Source organism: Furipterus horrens, unplaced genomic scaffold (assembly GCF_987537825.1).
Source record: "Furipterus horrens unplaced genomic scaffold, mFurHor1.1.pri manual_scaffold_6, whole genome shotgun sequence".
Classification (NCBI taxonomy): Eukaryota; Metazoa; Chordata; class Mammalia; order Chiroptera; family Furipteridae; genus Furipterus; species Furipterus horrens.
Window position 1 is genome coordinate 14,486,308 of NW_028327176.1, and position 24,443 is coordinate 14,510,750.

At 42.7% G+C, this 24,443-nt stretch overlaps 1 protein-coding gene and 1 long non-coding RNA gene across 2 annotated transcripts in view; one reads left to right on the forward strand and one right to left on the reverse strand.

The window, feature by feature from the left end:
* ALK (ALK receptor tyrosine kinase) overlaps nucleotides 1-24,443 on the forward strand; it is a 641,155-nt gene that overhangs the window by 539,121 nt on the left and 77,591 nt on the right. The window contains exon 9 of the mRNA XM_090280984.1: nucleotides 18,042-18,211. Within this exon, the coding sequence (XP_090137110.1) occupies nucleotides 18,042-18,211 (170 nt within the window). The remainder of the gene's footprint in view (nucleotides 1-18,041; nucleotides 18,212-24,443) is intronic.
* LOC150005695 (uncharacterized) overlaps nucleotides 1-24,443 on the reverse strand; it is a 109,938-nt gene that overhangs the window by 4,725 nt on the left and 80,770 nt on the right. The window contains exon 3 of the long non-coding RNA XR_016511891.1: nucleotides 16,859-17,020. This is a non-coding gene — a long non-coding RNA (uncharacterized LOC150005695). The remainder of the gene's footprint in view (nucleotides 1-16,858; nucleotides 17,021-24,443) is intronic.

Consider the following 24,443-nt stretch of genomic DNA (forward strand, 5'->3'; position numbering starts at 1 on the left):
CCTCTGACTGGGGATAAAAATACCTGTTTTACCTGCAAGGATCAAATAAAAATGTGAAGACTCTATTTCCCACAATACTTTATGAGTGGTAGGGTTATTATTATTATTATCATCATCCCTCTTCTTACTTGCACAGGCATGAAGAAGTGACCGCAAACATGAAGTCAGACATTGCGTGTGTTCTTATTTCCCCTCTGGGTTGATTAGTAACGCATGAGCAGCTTGGGAGCATTATTTTGCACAGTGCCTAGCATTAGCACCAGGAGGCTGTGCCCAATGGATTTAATCAAAAATTAGTTTTAATTCATTAATTGGGCAACCCCTCGGTTATGAGCATGACCCTGGTCCAGGATAAAAGCTAACAAGACTCCCCATTGATTCTCAAGGATTCAACAAGTGTGGCCCCACTGAGATTTCCGAGCCCAAAGAATTGTTACCTCAGTACCTAGAACTGCAAAGCTGCTGTCCTAGCAGTCTGTCACCTCTTATTGAGATGTGGTTAATGCTGGCAGGACACATGCTAATGGGCTAAAGTAATCAACAGCAATTTTAATTGCAGTTGGACATAATTAATTCAAAACCTTTGAGCCATTCAAAATTAATACCTCTGCCATTACATGATGAGACAAATGAAGAATTACTGTCAAGGCGTGGGCGTTAATATAATCCTCCTGGGCACTTGGCAGAGAGTTGGACCTCGTGGCTCCCACTGGTGATGGCTATAACATATCCGGGTGACCCAGACATGGAAGGACCCTGTTGAAAGCACAGACTGTCCCCAGCTGTGTCCCTGCAGGCACTCATGCACCTGGAGTCTCTTCCCTTTCCAATGGCTGTCTGGAAAATAGGTAGGAGTTCCATTGCAAAGAGCTGATCCTGTTTCCCAGTCACAGGGTTACTAAGCCATTTCCAGCACCCACCCCATCACATACAGAGCAACTGAGGCACGGAGGAGGGTGTCAGCCCAAGACCACACCCCCTACAATGCAGCTGAAAGGAAAATATCGTTCTCTTCCCGTGAGACTGGAAAGATCATTTTCTGGGGAACCAGGAAGATGAAACACCAGACTAAAATGTTTAATTCAGTATCCTTCACGCTGCCCTGTTGTTTTTTGTGAGCTGTTTGTCTCTGACAGGGTGTTCCCTGTCTGTCCTTTGCAATACCAGGGAAAGGACCTAACACTGAGCAAGAGAATTTGGTAAGCTGGGCACAGGGCTCACATACTCTTATTCAAGCCTCTCGGTAACTCTGAAGGAGAGTGTAGCTGGCCCCATTTTACAGATGAATGCTGAGGCCCTGAGATATTACCTCATATATAAACACAGAACCATTCTTTCTGATTGCAAAGCCCACGCTCTGTCCTCTGCACAACCCCGCCTCCCTCCCCAGAGCTGCCCCCTTCCCTCGGTCTTTTCAGCGCAGAGAAGCTGCTCCTCTTCCCCACTTGACGACAGCATCAGAATCTTCCTCCCTCGCTGCTTTTTTTAATATAGTGTTTATTGTCTTTTCTGATTACAAAAGTGTTCTGTGTTTATTATGGAGCATTAGGAAAATACAGGAAAGAATGAAGTAGAAAATTGAAATTGCCCACAGTCTTACTCCCCAAAGATAACCCCTGTTACCGCCTTGGTACATTTCCTTCCAGACAGATAAATGTGGATTTGAGCAGAGTGATAGATAAAGAGTTCATACATTCAGTGTCACACAACATAAGCAGTTTGTGTCCTTCTTAATGTTATATTTTTCTTTTTTTTTTAAATTTAATCTTTATTGTATTTTTTCCCATTACCATTTAGTCCCCTTATTCCCCTCTCCCACCAGCAATCACTTAACTGTTGTCCATGTCGATGAGTTCTTTTCCCTACCTGCTCAGTCCCTCCACCCCTTAACCACTGCCCCACTAGCTGTCACCTGCTCTCCATCTATGACTCTGTCTCTGTTTTGCTTGTTCGTTCAATTTGTTGATTAGATTGTGCATATGAGTGAAATCATATGGTATTTGCCTTTCACTTAGCATAATGTTCTCCAGGTCCATCCATATTGTTGCAAAAGGTAAAATTTTCTTCTTTTTTACGATCCAATAGTATTTTATTGTGTAAAATATCCCATAGTTGTTTTATCCACTCATCTATTGGTGGACACATGGGCTGTTTCCATATCTTGGTGATTGTGAATAACCCTGCAATGACCATAGGGTGCTCATGTTCTTTTGAATTAGTGTTTTGGGTTCCTTCAGATATATTCCCAGAGGTGGGATCGCTGGGTCAAAAGGCAGATCCATTTTTAATTTTTTGAGGTGTCTCCACACTGCTTTCCACAGTGGTTGCACCAATCTGCATTCACACCAACAGTGCAAAAGGGGTCCCCTTTCTCCACATCCTCGTCAGCACTTGTTTTATTTATTGATGATGGCCATTCTGACAGGTGTGAGATGGTCTCTTATTGTGGTTTTAATTTGCATTTCTCTGATGATTAGTGATGTTGGGCATTTTTTCTTATGTCTATTGGCCACCTGTATGTCCTCTTTGGGAAAGTGCCTATTCAGGTTGTTTGCCCATTTTTAATGGGTTGTTTGTTTTTTTGGTGTTAAGTTTTGTAAATTTTGGATATTAACCCCTTATCAGATGTATTGGCAAATATGTTCTGCCATTCTGTGGGTTGTCTTTTCATTTTGTTGATGATTTCCTTTGCTGTGAAAAAACATTTTAGTTAGATGTAGTCCCATTTGTTTATTTCTCCTTTTGTTTCCCTTGCCTGGGCAGATATATCCCATAAAAAATTTCTATGAGCAATATCCAAGATTTTGCAGCCTATGTTTTCTTCTAGGGTTTTTATGGTTTGGGGTCTAACATTTAAGTCTTTGATATATTTTGAATTTATTCTTGTATGTGGTGTAAGAAGGTGGTCTAGTTTCATTTTTCTGCATGTATCTGTCCAATGTTCCCAACACTATTTATTGAATAAGCTATCTTTAGCCCACTGTGTGTGCCTGCTTCCTCTGTTGAATATTAATTGACTATAAAGGTGTGGGTTTACTTCTTGGCTCTCTATTCTGTTCCATTGATCTCTGTATCTATTTTTATGCCAACACCAGGTTATTCTGATTACTATGGCTTTTGTTCTTCTTTCTCAAGATTGCTATTGCTATGTGGGGCCTTTTATGGTTCCATATAAATTTTTGAAATATTTGTTCTAGTTCTGTGAAATATGTCATTGGATCTTGATTAAAAATTGCATTGGATCTATAGATTGCTTCGGGTAGTATGGACATTTTAATGATGTTAATTCTTTTTATCGATGACTACAGTATGCGCTTCCATTTATTTGTATCTTATTCAATTTCTTTCTTTAGTGTCTTGTAATTTCCTGAGTAGAGTCTTTTACATCCTTGATTAGGTTTATTCCAAGGTATTTTATTCTTTTTGAAACAATTGTGAATGAGATTGTTTTCTTAATTTCCCTTTTTGTTAGTTCATTATTGCCATTTAAAAATGCACCTGATTTCTGGGTACTAATTTTGTATCCTGCTACTTTGCTGAATTCATTTATCAGTTCTAGTAGTTTCTTGGTGATGTGGGTCTGGAGTCGCCAGGAAATCAGGAGAGGGCAGCAAGCTTATAGCAAAGCAATTGATTTATTGGGGAGACTCTCCAGTGAGAGGGGGAATTTGTCATATCAGGACCAATTCCCCCCCAAAGAGGTTCAGATACTGGTTTTTAAAGCAACAAACTGCACTAGGGGCGAGTGTATGTTGTGTAAGCTTCTATTGGTTACTTTCTATATTTTAGTGAGTTGTTCCCTTATTGGCTAGTGGGTTTCTCTTTGGGCACTGTAATGCCCCTCCCCTCCCCCCTTCCAGGCCTTGGGATCAATACACAATCTCAGGGTTTTCCTTTTCCCAGCTAGTGGAGATGATACACACAGACTTTCAAGGGCTACCTTGTTCCTGCACTATCATAGTTTACTTGTGTTGTTCAGAATGCCTGGTAGCCTTATCAGACCAGGCTCAGGATTACTGGGTCAGTGGGGGAAACACATCTTCCTTTGCTTCAATGGTGAGGTTCCTCCCTTTGTTTTTGGGCTATTCTGTTCTTTTCTGTCCCTTCCTGTTTTTCTGTTCTGGGTTGTTAATTATGTTACTATCACGTGAAATCTTTGGGGTTCTGTATGTACAGTATCATGTCATCTGCAAATAAAGGCAGTTTTACTTCTTCCTTTTCAATTTGGATGCCTTTTATTTCTTCTTGTCTGAATGTTGTGGCTAGGTCTTCCGGTACTATGTTGAATAAGAGAGTTCGTGAAAGCAGACAGCCCTGTTTTGTTCCCGATCTTAAGGGGAACGCTTGTAGTTTTTGCCCATTGACTACGATGCTGACAGTGGGTTTGTCATATATGACCTTTATTATGTTTAGATATGTTCCCTCTATTCCCACTTTAATGATAGCTTTGATCATAAATGGGTACCAGATTTTATCAAAAGTTTTTTCTGCATCTATTGATATGAACATGTGGCTTTTATCCTCCATTTTGTTTATGTGGTGAATCACATTTATTAATTTGCAAATGTACCAACCTTGCATTCACAGAATAAATCCCACTTGACCATGGTGTATGATCTTTTAGATACATTCCTGTATTTGATTTGTTAATATTTTATTGGGGATTTTAACATCTGTGTTCATCAGGGATATTGGCCTATAATTTTCTTTCTTTGTAGTGTCTTTATCTGGTTTTGGAATTAGGATAATGCTGGCCTTGTAAAATGAGTTTGTTGTGAGGCTTCCTTCCTCTTGAATTTTATGAAATAGTTTGAGAGGTGTTAGTTCTTCTCAGAATGTTTGGCAAAATTCCCCCATGAAGCCATCCGATCCAGGGCTTTTGTTTGTTGAGCGATTTTTTATTACTGCTTCATTTTCACTAAGTGCAATCTGTCTATTCAGATTCTCTGATTATTCCTGATTTATTTTTGAAAGATTGTGTTTCTAGGGATTTATCCATTTCATCCAGGTTCTCCAGTTTGTTGGCATATAATTGTTCATAATATTTTTTACAATGCTTTATACTTCTTTGTTATCAGTTGTTATTTCTCCTATTTCATTTCTGATTTTATTTATTTGGATCCTTTCTCTTTTTTTTCTTGATGAGTCTATTTAAAGGTCTGTCAGTCTTGTTTATCTTTTCAAAGAACCAACTCTTGGATTCATTGATCTTTTGTATTGTTTTCTTTTTAGATTCCATTTCATTTATTTCTGCTTTGATCTTTATTATTTCTTTCCTTCTACTCACTTTGGGTTTTATTTGTTGTTCTTTTTCAAGTTCCTTTAGTTGTGAAATTAGATTGTTCATTTGACCTTTTTCTTATTTTTTGAGATAGGCCTGAAATGTTATGAATTTCCGTCTCAGGATTATTTCCGCAGTATCCCACAGATTTTGGATTGTTGTGTCCTCATTTTTATTTATTCCACAGTATCTTTTGATTTCTTTCTCGATCTTATTGTTGACCCATTCATTGTTTAATAACATGTTATTTAGCTTCCATGTCTTTGTGTGTTTTTCTGTGTTCTTATGATTGATTTCTAGTGTTACAGAATTATGGTCAGAGAAGATGCTTGATATTATTTCAGTCTCTTAAATTTATTGAGACTTGTTTTGAGTCCCAACATGTGGTTTATCCTAGAAAACATTACATGTGCACTTGAAAAGTATGTATATTCTACTGCTTTGTGGTAAAATGCTCTCAGATGTCAATGAATTCCATTTGATCTAGTGTGTCATTCAAGGCTACTGTCTCCTTGTTGATTTTCTGCCTGGAAGATCTATCCATTGAAGTCAATGGGGTGTTAAAATCCCCAGGAATGACTGTATTTCTATCAATCTGTCCTTTTATGTCCATCAAGGTTTGCTTCACATATTTAGGTGCTCCTGTGTTGGGTGCATAAATGTTTACTAGGGTTATATCCTCTTGTTGGACTGTTCCCTTTATCATTATGTAGTGGCCTTCTTTGTCTCTTACCATAGCCTTGGTTTTAAAGTCTATTTTATCAGAGATAAGTACTGCTACCCCAGCTTTTTTTTCTTTTCCATTTTCATGAAATATCTTTTTCCAATCCTTTATTTTTAGTCTCTGTGTATCTTTCAATCTGTAGTGAATCACTTGGAAGCAACATGTATATGGGTCTTGTTTTATTATCCATTCAGCTACCCTGTGTCTTTGGTCAGAGCATTTAAGCCATTTACATTTAAGGTGATTATTAATAGATACGTATGTAGTGCCATTTTATTGTTAGACTGTTTTCCTCTGTTTCTTTTTTTCTCTCTTTCTCTATTTCTCCTTCTCCTTTTTCTTCTTAGAGCAAGCCCTTTAACACTTGTTGCAGTATTTGTTTGTTGTTAACAAACTCTTTCAGCTTTTTCTTGTCTGGGAAGCTCCTTATTTCTTCTTCAATTTTAAATGATAGTCTCACTGGGTAAAGTAGCCTTGGTTATAGGTCCTTGCTATTCATCACCTTGAATTCATTTCATGCCACTCCCATCTGGCCTGAAATGTTTCTGTTGAGATATCAGAGGACAGTCTAATTGGTGCTCCCTTGTAGGTAATTACCTGTTTTTCTCTTGCAACTTTTAGGATCCTCTCCTTGTCTTTAAGCCTTGTCATTTAAATTATGGTGTGTTTCAGTGTAGACCTCTTTGGGTCCTATTTTTTGGGGTCTCTCTGAACTTCCTGGACTTGTGTGACTTTTTTTTTCACCAGATTAAGAAAGTTTTCAGTCATTATTTCTTCAAATAAGTTCTTGATCCCTTACTCACTCTCTTCTCCTTCCGATATTCACATGATATGGATGTTGTTACGTTTCATTTTGTCCAAAATGTTTCTTAATCTCTCCTCACTTTTTAATTTTCTTTTTCTTTTTTGCTGCTCAATCTGGGTGCTTTTTATACCTTGTCTTCCATATCACTGATGCAATCCTCTGCTTCATCTAACCTACTGTTTATTCCTTCCAGTGTATTATTATCTCAGATATTATATTCTTTATTTCTGGCTGGTCCTTTTTTATGGTTTCTATGTTCTTAAAATCATTACTCTAAACTCTCTCTCTGATAAATTTCTTGACTCCATTTCATCTAGTTCTTCTGGAGAATTCTCTTGTTCTTTTATTTGGGGTCTCTTACTTTGTTTTCCCATTTTGGCTGTTTCTTTGTATTTTCTGCCTCAGATGTTAAACTTGTTAAACTAATCAGTCATTAAATTGATTAGGTGTTAATCTAATCAGGCTGTAAGCAGTCAGGCTTAAGCACCATAGGCTGAAGCAGGATAATTTCAGTGGGCAGGGCCATTGCTTCCCCTCAGGATGATGCTACTTGGAGAGGAGTGTTCTTCCTGAGAAAAATGTCTCCTGGAGTGTGGGAATGACTCAGCAAGGAATCCTGATAGTGTTACCGAGTAAAGCAGGGCTCATTCATGTGGCGCCTCAGTGTAAGACCCAACAATTACTATTGAGAAAAACAGGTCTTTATTTACAATATTCCAATCTTGGGGGAGCTGGGAGCACTTCAGCTCAGAGTCCTGTTCTCCCATGAGACCCAGCACTTCCCTTGCTCCCCAAAAGGCTATAAGCCAAAACCAAACCCAGTAGGTCCCCATTCCTTATCTGTCAGCTCTCTCCTTCAGAATCTGGGGTATGATGTCATCAGCCTCCATATAATAGTCCAGAAAAGCATGTGCATGTTGCACTGGATCATGGTGAAGTCCAGGAAAGGCACAAGTCCTAAGAGAGTGTCCTCTCCACTTGTCCCAAGTTTCAAGAATCCAGATAGAGTCTGGGGCTGCAAGGCAGACTCTTGGTGGCTTCGGAGTCAGCTGGAGCAGGCACAACCAAAGCAGCAGCGTGCCTGCTTTCTTACTAGCCCAGCCCACATGGCCAAATCCTGACTACAAACTTCATAGCTGCTTCTTCCTTCTCACTGTGGACCAGCTTCACTACAAACTGCACAGCTGCTGCTTCTCTACAGGCAGCGTGGCTGAACCCCCTTCCAGCTCATGGCTCCTTCCTCACGGCTACTCCTCCTCTTCTCTTCTACACTCATTCCACCTGCATGGCCCCTCCCATGGCCAACGAGCTCTCCTACAAAGCTGCCTAGTTGCCACATCATGGCTCTCTTCCTACACACCAGACCTCCTAGCCAACTCCTGTCCACACCCTTTTTAGACCACATGGCTTTACTTCCTTTTATCCTCATGGCTCTCCCTAATTGTAAGTGCTGACCTAGAGCACCATACCTCACTGTTATGAAAAGTCTCTTAAGCCTACCATCCGTCTTTTTACCTGGGGGCAGCATAACTTCCTTTCAGGAAAGGCTAGTATCTTAAGGGCTTCTGGCCAAGACCGAGGCCTAGATAGACACGCTGTGTCTCCCTCCACAACTAAGAAGTAATATAACTGCCTCAAAACTAGAGACAACCAGAAGTTCCAGAAAACTGAGCTGCATGGAAGTCCAACAAACAAAGATATAAAAAAGAAGTACTCATCCAGACAGGTAGGAGGGGTGGAGGAGCCCAGGTGGAGAGGACATAGTGTGGTGGTGGCAGCAGCGGCAGCAGTGGCAGGCCAGCAGAAAGCGCAAACATTTTTAAAAGTTGAGAGGGATACCTGGGGATCACTCCCAGCACCAGACCAGACTGCACAGCTCATGGTTCCAGCACCATGAACAATAAAGCCTCATTGCTTCTGACTGTGCAAACCAGTGGGGGTTGGGGCGGAGGAAGAAACTGTTGCTCTCTCAGTGGAGCCTGCTTGTTTAAAGGGCCCCCACAGTCCTAGAACATCCTCAGACCCACCCACTCTGGAAACAATGGCCAGGGCAATAGCTAGAGAGGCGCCAGGCCTCTGTGGAAGTGGGAGAAGGGCCTGGAAAAGAGGCGAGTGCTGATCAAGCAGCATTGTTCCCTCTCAGACCCCTCCCCCACACACAGCGCCACAATGTGATGAAACAGGTCGCCTTGTACTGACGAATACCTCAAGGCTCTGCCCCTTACAATGTAACAGGTGCAATAGCTCTACCTAAGACACAGAGGCAAACAAACACAGGAGTCTGTCAAGATGAGGAGACAGAGAAGTATGGCCCAAAAGAGGGAACGCATCAAGGTTCCAGTGGGAAAACTAAGCGATAAGGAGATAGCCAACCTAACAGATGCAGAGTTCAAAACACTGGTGATAAAGATGCTTGCAGACTTGACAGATATGCTTAAGTATGGCAAACGCATAAGGGAAGAAATGAAGGCTATGCTAAATGAAATGAAGGAAAATCCACACAAAACCAATGGTGAAGAGAAGGAAACCAGGGTTCAAATAAATGACTTGGAATATAAGGAAGAAAACAACAGTCAACCAGTACAAACTGAGGAAACAAGTATTGAAAAAATTGAGGAGAGGCTTAGGAACCTCTGGGACAACTTTAAACATGCCAACATCTGAATCATAGCAGTGCCAGAAGAAGAGGAAGAGCAAGAAATCGAAAGCTTATGTGAAAAAATAATGAAGGAAAACTTCCCTAATTTGGCGAAGGAAATAGACATATAAGTCCAGGAAACACAGAGTCCCAAAGACGCTAGACCCAAAAAAGAGCACACCAAGATGCATCATCATTAAAATGCCAAAGGTTCAAGATAAAGAGAGAATCTCAAAAGAAGCAAGAGAAAAGCAGAGAGTTACCTACAAAGCAGTGCCTATGAGACTATCAGCTGATTTCTCAAAAGAAACTTTGCAGGCAAGAAGGGACTGGCAAGAAGTATTCAATGCAGTGAAACGCAAGGACTTACAACCAAGATTACTCTATCCAGCAAAGCTATCATTTAGAACAGAAGGGCAAATAAAGTGCTTCCCAGACAAGGTAAAGCTAAAGGAGTTCATCATCACCAAGCCATTATTATATGAAATGTTAAAGGAACTTATTTAAGAAAAAGAAGATCAACACTATGAACATTAAAATGACAACAAACTCACAACTATCAACAACTGAATCTAAAAAAATAAAAACAAAAACAAACTAAGCAAACAACCAGAACAGGAACAAAATCATAGATATGGGGATCATTTGGAGGGTTATCAGCTGGAAGGGGGAGGGGGAGAAATGGGGAAATGGTGCAGGGATTAAGAAGCATAATTGTTTGGTACAAAATAGACAGGTAGAAGTTAAGAATAATTCAGGAAAGGGTGAAGCCAAAGAACTTATATGCACAACCCATGGACATGAACTAAGGGGGGTGGGATTGCTGGAGGGAAAGCAGGTACTGGGAAGAGGGGAGCAAAAGAAAAAAAATTGGGACAACCATAACAACATAATCAATAAAATATACTAAAAAAGGAAAGAAAGAAAGAAAAAGAAAAGCTAGTATCTTTAGGCTATCATCTGTCCTTTTGCCCTGGGCTGCAGCATAGCTATTATCTAATTACCAATTCGCCATAGATATGCAAAGTACCTTAAAAGTTGTACTATCTCCTTTCCCCATCCCCCAAACCATGCACTGTGGGGACTTTGGGAAGGACCCCCGCTCTGTTACAGTAGCTGTTCCTTCAGTTCTCTCCCCAGAGCCACCAACCCCAGAATCTCCTCAAGCATCTCTAGTCCACTCTGCCCTCCTTTGCCAGAGCCCAGGGTAAGTGGCTGCAGATGAAATTTTGTGCATTGGCCCTTGAAGAGGCCCTCTGTGTCTCGTTTCTTTTCCTGGCAGACAGAAACCCTGCTGCTTTTCACAGCTGAGTGTTATCTGGGTTTCTTCATGACTCTGGTGCTGTAGGCTGTAGGAGCCCCATTTGGGGTTTAAACCCCACACTGCTCAGAGGGAACCCCACACCACTGAAATATCCCTCCAGAACTTCAGCTTCCACCTGTGGGAGCCCAGTCAGCCTTCTCGTGCCTCCTCCAGACTCCCTACCAGTCACATTGTGGTGAAGTGGTCTCTTCCATCTGTCCATGGTTATAAGGCTTCTCACCAGCTAGTGCTCAGTTGGTTATTCTCGATGATTTCTCTACAGTTTAGTTGTAATTCCAGGTTGGTTGTAGGAGGAGGTTAGTGTAGCCTTCACTTACTCATCCACCCTCTTGGATCTCCTGTGTTTTTCTATATCAATATTATTCTTTATAAACATGCTTTTAATAGTTGCATGCCCTAAATTTATTGTATTGTTTTTATTCTATTTGTCAAAAGTAATAGATGTTCATTGTTAAAAAATTTCAAAAAGATCAAAAAGGAAAAAATACCTGTAACTCCATTACCTCACCAGCCAGAAATCCTATGGTTATGATTTGTATACAAAGCCTTCACGTTTTCTTGCTGTGTTTTTACAAAGGGGGCATGTGGATGTCCCTGGTTGGGTATTTTCTGGCTTCAATATGATGCCTCAGAAAGGAAGAAACATGGGATGCTGTTTTCAGAAGGGATCTGAATCTTTTGTTTCTTATCTGGCCAGGAATCCAACATTTCTTAAGCCTCCATAATTGCAAGTATTTGCCAGCTTATTTGAATTGCTTGTTATCAAAAATCTGCATCTGGCCTGTTTCTTGCTGTGTTGGGTTGATTTTTCATTATGCTATTTATAGCTAGAGAGTTGGTGTTTGTTTTTTCCAGGTGAATTAGGAGATGGTGTACAAAAACACTGGGGTTTTCAGTGAGTCAATACTCTGAAAGTTAGTAAGAGACCATGTTGAAATCGAAGAACTTTTAAAATTACAAGTTCACACCCAGAATCACAGACCTGTGGCACCTCAGGTTGAGAAGGATTCTTAACCTTCGTTCATAGCTTGGATGTCCCTGATGATGACCTCATTCCTGGTCATTCAGCAGTGACTGGATGTGGGGACTATCTTGGGAATACCCACCCTCCGCCTCAAGCAATCACATCTTTGAACATCCCTGTGTGTTTAAAAACATTTCTATTGTTGAAATGAAATTCACACTAGAGTGTCCGTTCTTGGTTTTGCCTCTGCTGTGGGAACTCATGCAGCCCTCCAGAAATGTGAAGGAAGACAGCACATCCCTTCATAGCATTTCCTACATTTGGGCATGTATGCAGAATGGACAGTATTTGATACCTTTGGTTCCCTTTGGTCCAACTGCAGCCTAAATTCCATGCTGATCATTTTGATGGGTTCAAGAGATCGCTGTGAAGTAGCCACGAGGTATGCATAGCAAACACGGGGCATGCTCTAGACATAAAATTGCGGTAATTACCTCTGGGGGAGGAAGGGCCATGAGAGAAATAATAGCATTAGGCCTAGCCACAGTGCTGCTTCTGCTTTACATACAGAACTTTAATTAATAAAATGACAAACACTGGTAGCACATAATTGGAAAGTCTATCAGGCCCTAGTGAGAGGGAGGGGAAAGGGCCCCTGTGAAAGGGCTGGCTGGAGCCAGAGAGAAAATTGTGGGGGTTGTGCTCCTGGCATTGTCGCTTTTCCCTTGTCTCCATATAAAAGAGTTTATTAGCGAAAAGTTGTCATTTATAACCTAAATCCATTAGGGCATGTCCAGAAGGATCAAAAATGTTATTGCTACAGGCCCCAGCAAGTATAATTTCTCATAACTATTATTTAGGATTTACATGAGATTTCCCATATTTGTGTGAATACTCTTGAGATATATTATATACACACACATATACATGCACATATATGACTCTTAATTGTTTGGCAGAGACAGTGGTTATAAATAACTTAAAATCCATTATCTCCCTGATTCCCCCGATGTGAAGGTATTTCTGGGAGAAGATCTTGTTAAAATATAACAAGGGTGGGGCCTGAGATCCTGCATTTCCGATAAGCTCCCAGGTCATGCCCACACTGCTGATCCACAGACCACACTTAGAGCAACAAGGATCTAGAAAACCTTCACAATACACCCCAAAGATTTAAGTACGTATTACTACAATGTCTTACAGGTATGTACCGCAATGGATATGGTAGAAAAAATATAGAATATAGTGAGGAATCCAGGTCTGCAGCATATGAACTTAGTGACCGCAGGTGACTGACTTTACCTATCTAAGCTTCAGATTCCACATCTGGAAGATGAATGTGGTAATACTTACACTCGTGAATATAAAATGAGACAGCATACATGCAAGTACCTTGCACAGCTCTCCAGTAGTCAATAAACAGTCAATTACTTTATCCTATAAGCCACGCAGATAGAAATTGATCTTGTTAAGATCAAGTTGCTAGGGTGTTTTTGGCCGCTCTGGGCACCTGAACGGGGACCCTCGATATCAAGCCAGGTCTACCTGGCATGGGTACCTACACATCATGATATCAAGGGATTCTTTAACCTGGGAAAATGAAAGTCTTTGAGAGGGACTTGAGCCGGTGATCTGCCCTGGGAACCACAGATAGGTGTTCTCTTCATTTAGATACAAGTAATTAATAAGGGATATTCAGTAAGAATTGATATCAATCAGTCCTTTAGTTCTTCTAATTAAGAAACTGGTGAGAACCATACATGATAGGTCCAAGAGGGCTGTTCTGGTCCCATTTGCATTCTCAGGTCGTCCGTGATAACCCCCAGCTCCAGGATCTCTTACTCTCTGGGTTGTTCTCATTCTTTGCCCGGGGGCAATGTCAGAGCCACATAAAGGCCTTCTGATGAGGGTCATATCCTCCCCACTGCAGGAAAACACTCCTACACCCTGGCTATGGTGGGCACATTTTAAGCCACATTTTTAGTTATTAAGAATTGCCTCTTACTCGAAGTCCAAGATGATGGACCCTCACTGAGAAGGCCAGGCTACTTCCTGCTCTACCTAGCCCATTTCCCCAGTGGTCTCAACTCAGGCTGCACTTTAGAATCACCTGGAGAGATCTGAAAAACTGCTGATGCCCGAGCCCTACCCAAGGCCAATTAAATCAGAATCTCTGGGATCTCAGACATGGGTCATCTTGAAAACTCCGCAAGGGATTCTAATTTTCAGCCCAGGTTGAAAACCACCAGTTTATCCATTTCATGCAACGTGAGCTCTGCTGCCACATTCTTCGCCTCCCTCCCCCTTCAGAACCACATTTTAAGGCAGGCAGGGGAGGTATGGTTATTATCCCAAGTTTGTCTATAAGAAAACAGAAGTTCAGAAAGGGTGAGTGGTTTGCTTAAAGTCACACGGTTAATTCACTTTGGCCTTGGAGCCTAACCTCCAAATTATCCCATTGCCACTAGAGAAGAAAATAAGGGTAGACAGATCACCAGAGAATGGATGTTGGTACAAAAGGGAGTAACTTCCAGTGCATTCTAGAAAGGAAGCAGGGCCCCAGAAGCTGCTGTATTGCTCCATGCTTCTCTGCAGATTCTGATGTAACGGGTCTGGGATCAAGCCAGAGACTCTGCATCTCTGTTGAGTGTCCAGGAAACACCAATAACCCCAGCCTGACAACCACGCTCTGCATAGCAAAGTACTGACTGACCCTTCGAGGCAGAATCTGGAGTGACTGGGGATAACTTCGGGGGAGAAGTGTGCCAACTGAAAGACTGCTTGTAATCTTGAGGAAGAATGACATCTGCCTGGACGCATCACCTTCCCACACATTCAGCGGATGAAAAAAAAAAAAACGACCAAAAGACAAACTTCGCTGGCCACTCACCGGCTGCCAGTGTGCAACCTTATCCCAAATGCTTTGCATCTGTTTCTAGAGCATGACTGCTGGGTCGCGAACAATGCGCTCCTCGTCTTCAGTTTGCCTGTAGATACGTTTTCTGCTATAAACACAGGTGATAGTATTATAAGATGAAAGGAAAGTCAAATGTTTTATTTCCCTATTTATCCATAGTGCCGAACGGTTGGGTCAAGTGGCTGTCTTGACCCAAGTCCTGCCTGTTTGTCAAGTATCTTGACTCTCTTGCATCTCTTCTGTCTTCACTTTCAAGTGGCTTTTATTGCTTCTCCTTTCGTTATTTAAATTCAGACCTCCCGGCTATAAGATATGCACCATGAGGGTCGGGGAAGAACAGCTCTGCAGTAAATATCTGTTGACTGAAGGCATGATCATACCAAGAGGGATCCTGTCAAGGCTCTGCAAAAGCTAAGGAAGCCATTCCTTGCACCATCGTCACCCAGATGGTGTGGCCTAAAATATATAGTGCAGGAAAACGGAGACAGCTCAGCAGTCAGGCCACCCAGTGGCACCCCTTCTCCTCTGCTCTGCCATCAGAGCAGCTAACCAGCCCCCCTGTTATACTTAAGGTTTCCCAGGCAGGAGACAGACACTAGTCCACTGTGTCCCCCAAACTGCAGGGGCTCACTCTCAGTTGCTCTGGGCAGTATCATCAAAACCACTCTCTCTTGACTTGGGACGCAGAGGGATCCTTCTTAGGAGAAGGATGAGGTGATGAATATATAGCAAAGCGCATTCCCAATAATCGGCCACCAACTGTTTATGTCTAAAGTTTGGATGAGGGAGTAGGAATTATGTGACCTGCCTTTATCCACCTCTCTTGAACGTTCTGTATCATTGTGCTCTTAGGCTTCCTTTGAAATGTAGTGCCTAGTGTCTCAGTGCTTCGGCCAAAATTCCTTGTCAACATTTTGTTACATTATTTATTATCTAAGTGCCATGATAACACTCTAAGGTAGATAAACCTATTCCCACCTTAGAGAATAGAGAACGGAGCTTCCAAATGACCGAAGTGGCAAGAACTTGTTTTAGATCCAGACCTCTCTAACTCTAGAGCTCTCAGACTGTTCTAGAATGGAGGGTACATGAGGCTCCACATAAATCCTCGATAAATATTCATTAAGAAAACAAAAAGTTGGTGTGCTTAGATAATAGAGGAATGTGAATGCCTTGATAGTAACTCACAGGGAGTTAGAAACCACTGAAGAATCGCAGATGGTGATGATAACCAGGACAATGTGACAGATACACAGATAGAAAGGAGAAAGGGTGGAGAGAGAAAGGCACCCCAGGAGGCCATGGGAAAAGCACACAGAGTAAGTTAGAAAGGACTCTGCTGGAGTAATGAGGATAAAAATTAGAGAAACTGGGCGACAAGGAAATAGAAGCAGCAGTTACATACCAGTAATCCAACGTGTTAGCATCTGAACAGAGGTACATAAACAGGTTGCCAGCCGGAGGAGCTAGCAGGCTCAAATAAAGGATATTTTCCAGGATGAGTGAAAGCTTCTCTTATTTGTAAACAGAGAAGCAAGAAGTCAGAGAGACTCTGAAGGTGCTAGAGGGAGGAAGAGGAAGAACTGAGAGAACATGGACCAGGGCAGGTGAAATGATGCACCTTCCTCTAGGACAGGAAAGGAAGAGACACTCTGGGGGGTGGGGGGGTTGGAGAAGAGGCTGAAGGAGATCCACCTGAAATGCTACATTTTATCAGTAAAGTGGAGATCAGAATAATGAGCTGGGGGCTGAGGACCAAGAGGGGACAGCATCGGCGTTTGAGGAAGAGTTTGAAACACCCATTGTGCTATGTGTGTTTAGAAATCATCTGCAGAAACCAACGGTGGGTGAATAAGTACCACCAACCATCCAGGGCATGGAGGTCTAACAGTCTGCTTTCACAGAAGTCCAGATTAGCAACATTCCGTGGCCAAGAAGCAAAAGGAGAGAAAGCATGTGGCAAGCATTATCTCTAGCTGGGCACAGCAGGGCGTGGGCTGAGGGCTGAGAGGGTTTGCAAGGTGAGGATTAAAATTTCCAGTCATTGCGTCCAGATTGCACAGGAAAGCCAAGTGGGGCCAGAAAAAAATTAACAGTTTTGCTAAATGACCCTGGGAGGTCTCAGTGGAGAAACAATTTGCTACATGCATTTGGGGAAATGGAAAAGGTGTAAATGAAGAGGTAAAAGTCATAGACCAGGCTTACCTGACTTGAGGTCTCAGTAGAACAGCCCTTGGGCACCCAGATGCCGGGTGTGGCCTGCTTGGTTGAAGGGACCGTATGCAACACAGGGAAAGTCTTCAGCCCGAGTACCTCATGGCAAGTAATCCTTCTGATCAAACTTTGAGACAACCATGAGCTCAGGGACTGGGAAACAGAGCATTAACATCAGTGATCTACAAAAAAGAATGCCTTCAAACAACGAGCATCAGAGAAAAGGGGGCAGCATAGCTGATGAGAATTCCAACTTGCATAGGACATATTTACCTTGCTTTCTACAATAGCTATTTTTCATTGTAGGATCTGAACAGGACTGTTCTGGGCATCTTCTGCTGTAGTCGTCCTAACTTTTAAATGTTGTTTATAGATTGTTTCTATCAAACATGCCACCTCTATTGCTTTAAACACAAAGATCAGAGACCTTGTTTGTAGGGTGCGCTGCCTCTGGGCATGACGATAACTTAAGATTTCTTCGAAATATTAGCTAAATTTTACTTTCATATGTCTAAGGAATGATGCCATAGAAATCTTTAATAAATACATACTGACTATATGTGGTTGTCTCTTTCTTTTGGCAAAGTGGACATTCACATTCTGAAAGAAAACCATATTAAAAGATTTTAATATATATAGATTTTTGTCTCACCTTTGTGTCCCAATGGCCCCAGGTATCAAGTCACAGGGTCTTGAAGTAGCTAACACATGATGTGGTACCCTTTAAATAAAATTATGAGCATCATTGGGGAATAAACTAAAAGATCTATGATACCGACATCACTAAAAGAAATTGAGTCACAAAATTACTTGCCCAAGGTCACAAAGTGAGTTGGGGCCACAGACAAGAATGTTTGGGTCCTCTTCAGGAAGTTCATTTAATGCCCCCATTGATCTTGCTGTCACCTCAGAGGCAGAATCTTGTGAAATTTAGCATGATGACATCAACCTGAACAAAGTTCAAAAACTGCCCACTGGTCACCCCTGCCCACTGAGCCTAACTTAAAGCCCTTTGGGGGGCAGGGAGCAAGATCAGGCCCTGGGCATCCAGCTCTCCTCACTGGGCAGACCTCAGCTACATCGCCAGAAAAATCCTTCAGGGGTGAGAATTTCAGAAAGGGGACCTAAAGTCTCCTTGCAACATCATGTCCTCTGGCTCTTCTCTCCCTTGCAGCTCCGAATGGCCTGGCTCATCCGTGGGGTCTTTCGGGGAAACGTCTCCTTGGTGCTGGTGGAGAACAAAACCGGGAAGGAACAAAGCAGGATGCTCTGGCACATTGCCGCCAACGAGGGCTTGAGCCTGTGGCAGTGGACGGTGCTGCCCCTCCTCGATGTGGCTGACAGGTGGGCCTCCCCCCAGCCCCGCTGCTCCCTTTGCCTCTATCAGCCAGAATGCAGAAGGGGGTTGTGTCTTCCCTCCCCCGTCCTCTCTACCCAAGACACACATCCAGATGTGCACATATGCGTGTACACACACCCGCGCGCGCACACACACCTTCTGCAGCCTTACAGAGAGTACCACGTTTCTCTGAGGGATGTCAGTGCTAATGAGCATTCTCCTCCCACACCTCTGACCTGGCCTGACTGGCTGCCTCTAATGTCTGCAGGAAGGAAAAATGTACAACTCATGTCACTCCCAAATAATAATCAGGCTTTATATGTATACAGTTTCTCTCATTTAATGGATTTTCTTTACTTTTCCATTTGACTACTTATTCCTTAACTAACAACAACAAAACCTGCCACGCAGGGACAACAGGCCCCATCACGTTCCCCACTCCTGCCCTTTTCACCAGGGGAGAAACTGAGAACCAAAGAGGTGAAGCACCAGCAGGCTGGCATCAGAGTGAGGACTGGCGCTCAGGTCCATCTGAGTCAAGGGCTCCATGGGGTCAGGTCCCTGAGGCGGGTGGGTGAGGTGAATGGCAAATTCTTCAGTAGACAGGAGCGCTTCCACCATAGGCCTTGCCGGCTAATTAGAGTCTATCACTAATGACCTTTGTGAGCTTGAACTTCTCCGGGTCTCAGTTTCTTCATCCTTAAACTGAGAGGGTTAGACTAGAAGATCCTTAACTCCATGTGGCTCTGAAATGGAGCAGTAACCGCTGAGTTCAGCTGCCACTTGTCTCCCCGGGATGGCACCAGACTGCCACCTGCAGTTGGCCTGGAGCAAGCGGTGCTTGAGCAAAGATGGCCCAACACCGCCACTCACGTGACACTCTGGTGCGTCATAGTGAATGCTAGGTTGGTGCTGGTCTGTTCCAGACTGAAAAGGGACAGGGTGTTATTTCTATAAAGGGGACAGATGAATGGATCTGGAAAGGTAAAAGCCATCTTTAATAGGGTAAATATCAAACCCCACACCCCAGAGCAGCCTCTGCATTAGACTCCCAAAATACATTTAAATTGCTATCCTGGTAGATCCACCTTCAAAAAACGAGGGAAGAAGGCTTACAGCAAAGCAGAGGATGGTTTGTAAATATACGACTGAGTCTCAGATTCTGCCCCCAAAGTTCACATGGTCTGCTATTTGCAGGAGCTCATATTCCAAGCTGTGCTGTCAGAGGAAGAAGCCATTGCCCCGACTCTGAGCACTAGCTTCCCGCTCCTTCCATGTCTGTAGGTTAAAGATCAAAGCCTTCGGACATCCCAAGGCTCAATGTGCCCAGGATGAATGGATTTAATTAAAGCAAAAGAAGGGGCAGTGTGGGCACTCTCCCCCACCCACTAGTCTTCTGCCCTTTGGGATTGTGGGGGCTCTGTGCAGGGCATAGAGATCAGGAGGGCAATGCCAGAGCCTTCCCTACGGGGAGATGCTAAATTAATTCAGATGAATCAAAGGGATTTTCCTCCTCAATCCAGCAAGTCCCCTCTCTTTCATAGCCACTCCAGGGGATTTACAGCAAGTAAGATGTTGACTCTGTTCACTCCCATACACCAGAGCTTTGTTGAAAGGAGACTTTGTTCTCAGCCTCCCTCCTCCCTGTTCAGGGCTGTTTACCAGACTGACATGTCCAGTATTGATGAGCCCAAACTCCCCAGTGGGGATTCAGACAAAGGCCAGCTTGATTTGATGATGCCTCATGACCTAACAAGTGTGCGATTACAGCACACGTCAGTGCCCCATTCTCAAGGAGCCTGCGCCCCACTGACATGCTTTGATGTGGGAAGTTGCCCCCGCCCCCCACATACTCCTAGCCCAGAGCTGGAGACAATGTGGGAAACATCAAGGCCCAGAGGCAAGTGGGACTACAGGAGGATGAGGCAAGGGGCTCCTACTTGCTACAGTGCAACTAGATGTAGATGCAACTGGCCCAGAAAATGAAAAAAGCACTGTGGATACGAGCAGGGGCTTTAGAATCAGAAAATCCCTAGTTTAGAAACTGTCTCAGCCACTTAGTGAACCGCTCTTGGCCTCAGTTTTACATCTATAAATGAGTATAATAACATAGGATTGTTATAAGACTAAATAAAAGGACTATCAAAAGCATCCATATATAGTAGATATCAATGAATTTTATTTCCCATGTCCTCTGCTCTCATCCCTCAGTTACGTGACCTCAGATGATTTACTGCATAAATAGCACAAATCACAATCACTGATCTTCCAAGTCAAACCATGTTCTATAAAACAGCAATAGCAGCATCTACCTCTTAGGGGCTTGGGGAAGGAAGGTACTTGGGGAACTGCCTGGCCTGCAGGAAATGCTCAGTCAATAATTCATCATCATCATCATCATCATCTCCCCACCTACTGCCTCAGAAGAGGCCGGGATGGCCAATTTAGCAATAATAACCAGTCATCCAACCCTAAGATGGAATGAGGGTTCTTATGAATTTGCTGTCATCAAGTGCTCTGTAGATTCCTTATAATGGTAAGTCTCTGATGGGAGAAAACCAAGAGGCGCAGTCTTTCCTCTTTCTTCCAGAGAAAGTGAGCTATAGCTGCCCAGATTACCAGAAAATGAAAATGGGAGGAGGGAGAAGATAGAAGAAAGAAATTAATAAGGGAATGAGAAAAAGGAAATAGATAAAAGACAAAGAAAGACCAACAACTCTCTTCCTCCTGATCCTGAGGCAGGTGTTAGCACCTTGCACCACCTGTTCACATCCCATGAAGCTTCCTTAAGCAAGTCCTGGCTTCAGTTCATCAGCACCAACTCCTGGACAGCTCCCCAACCATGGACCTAGAAGAGGCAAGAACTTTGGTCCCTATACTGTCCCAAATCATCTGTGCTCACAGGTGCCCCAACTACCACACACCAGAAAGTTCGTTAAAGCCACTTTATCAGGGTTACAGGTTAGCCCTAAAGAGCTTCCAGACTCCAGACACTGGTCATAGCCCCTGGGCAAAATACGAGACTAGCTGAAGCCATTATCCTTTCGCCTCAATGTGGCGGTGACCCCCCAACTTGTCTCCTTGCCTCCATTTTGTTCACCGCCCATTACTTGATGAAATTTAAAGCTAATCATTTCCCTGTTTTAAAAACCCTTCAATGGTTTCATGTGGTTTATAGGGTGCCTTTCAAACCCCTTTAATAAAGTCCTTAGTTAGGCCCATGTGTTATCTGCCCAATATTAACTTCACCAACCCCTTTTTATATCATTCTTCCTCAATTATTCTACCTGGGAACCACACTGAACTTCTTTCCACTCCATTGTACCGTGCTAAGTTCTTGCTTCCGGGCTTTTGTACCTGCCTTTCTCTTCACCTGAAAAATGTTCTTCTTACACCTTGCATCGCCTTAGCTACAACTCTTCCTTCACTTTTTAAAGAAGGCTTCCTAAATAAATAAATAAATGAATCAAACAAAGAAGCCTTCCTAGACCACTAGACTATATAGCAAATCTACAATATATTCTCATGACCCTATAGTAACTTGTCATACTTCACTATCTGTTTTATTTTTTTTCAATATCTAAATATATACCAACAAGGGAGAAATTAGACCTGTCTTCAATATCACCATTTCCTGAATATTAATAACACATAGTATGCCTAATAAATATGTGTTGACAGAATGAAGTGAGGGAAATTGCACATATTTCCAAATTCTAGCTGAATTAACAGAATTTCACTTGTTGAAATTCATCTAACATCCCTCCTCTGTTCAACCCGTGCCTAACAAAACATAAAATCACATTATAATAAATACTACTGCAAAGTGTTGTGTGTATGTCAGCACAACACCTGTGTCCCATAAGCACCCTCTTCCCCTAAATATCATTTGTTACTCTTAGGACAAGAATTTCTCCTTAGAGCTTTGCCTGGTACCTATGCTTCCTTTGCCTCTGGTCACTGTCCTGTCAGAATCTCTTTACATGAGAGACTGTGATCTTAACTGTGTGTCCTGGCCCTTGTGAGTAGGCAGATCTAGGGCTGAACACTTGAGAGCAAAGAGCTATATTCAGACTGATGCCACCACACAGTAGTCCTTCTGCAAAGACTCAGAGAATATGCCCTAGCTATATGAAAGCTGATGACAGGGAGACACTGAGCCATGGAATGATATTTCTTCTGTCCATTTACAAACAGCAAAGTGATAGAAATAATGTCATAGTCTGTCATCGTTATGAAATGATATTAACTGTACAACCAAACTATAAAGGGTGACAAGAAAAATCTCCAAGAGCAGTGCCCGAGATGTTCGAGCAGTGGCAATATCCCTGGAATACAAATACGTGCTCTCAAGGTCATTCTGAAGGACAGCACTAATTTGAATATTGGCTTGATGTGCTTAAACCTTATCACATTGCTTTATATTCACCTCAGATAACTAGCTCTCTTCCTTTTCTCCCTGCTTTGTCATCTCCCCTCCCATTCAGCTGCCACTCTTTCTGTTGGAATTCATTTATTCCTTTTCTCAGAGTGGAAAAAGGCAAGTTCCCTTTATTCTAAGTGTCAGTCTGTTGCAGGGATATATCCTAAGTTTTCCTATTTATAATCATATATCTTACTAAACGAAGCCCATACCATTCTAAACTTTGACATGCTTACAGAGCAGAAGCAGATGCTAAGTTCAACTCATTACAAGATGGATTTGGAAACACCATGGATCAAATCATGTCCCACAAATCACTGCAATCGTACAGCCAAATAGAAAGCACATCACCTATCACATGTGTGCGGGCTGTTCCCCAGCATTATTACTACAGGCTTTTAGCTGTGCATTATTTACAGAGTCTAATAAGAAAAAATGTCCCCTCTGGAGATATTTAGATTTTCTATTCCATTTGCATCCTTTGCCCTAAACAACAAGTGGCATGTTTCACAAATGCATCGTTCAAATGGGATTGGTGAAATGCAGAATTATGTTCATGTACTTAGACCAGAAACTCCACAGGGCCAAGATCTTTCTCCTGTCCCATTCTTGCGTCTCCTGTCCCATTCTTGTGTCTCATGCACAGAATCCCCATTTTATGTGGGTGCTGTCACGAACAATACTCTCCCTTTGCGGGGCATCTTTCTGTGATGAGAAAGGCATTAGAGGGGCATTTTCATCATGACCTAGTAAATCCCAGTGAATGGAAAACCAGATATTTCCAATGACCCATAGTTTACAGGTCTATACACATCTCTGAAAAAAAAAAAAATGTGTTTAATTCAAATTTTTGTAAACTGAATCACAGCTTTCTCATAGTGCCCTGGGAAGAATTCTATCTAGTGAAGACTAGTGCTAGCACTTGTTGAGAACTTACTACATGCCAGGTACTGTGACAGGTACTCAACATGCATTATCTCATTTCGTTCTTAAAACCACCCCCTTGGGGTAGATACTATAATTCTTTTTTTTATAAAAGGAATCTGAGATCTAAAGAGGTAAAATAACTTTCCCTTACCCTTTAGGCTAGTCTGCTTCCTCTGGACGCCTGAGGAAATGAACGCACAGTGTTTGGCACATAGTAGGCAGCTTGATAAATCGTAGCCGTTGTTGTTAACAAAATATTTTGGTTTTGGATTATTCTAGGCCACACCTCTTATTCATTTTGAGTTAGCCTTTTCCGTTGCTTATCCATCCCCTTAAATCCATCATCTTAACTCCTTACCACCTACTCTTGCTGAAGACTGCTCCCTGACCAGCCCCACCCTACCTGCCCCCCTTCTCCCACACCCCCCAGCGGGCACCCCAGGAACATTCTCCCCTGCTCCTTCCAGGGCAGAGTGGTCCCCTCCCCACATGCCTAGTCAAGTCACCATCCTAGCATGCTTTTGACCATCTCCACTCCAAAATGAGAGCATAGGTTCTGATGGACATTTTCCATTTGCCAATATATTAATGTGCAAACAAAAGCACAAAAATAAAATACATTTAGTTATACATTGACTAATCACCCTTAGTAGAAAATCAAGTTCACTACCGTAAGGACTGACACAGAAAATCCAGGCCATACGGTGGCTACGCTGTCCCTGGGAGAAGCCAGCAGAGGGTCAGGCCTTGCCTGTGGTCCTCACCTTCTGCCTGCCTGCCCTACCCCACAAGTTTCCATTAGCCACTGCTTTGCCTTCACGCCCCATCCTTCCCCAGGAAGGAGAGATACCTTAGGAGGAGTGGATGTCACACTAGCAGCACCCCCT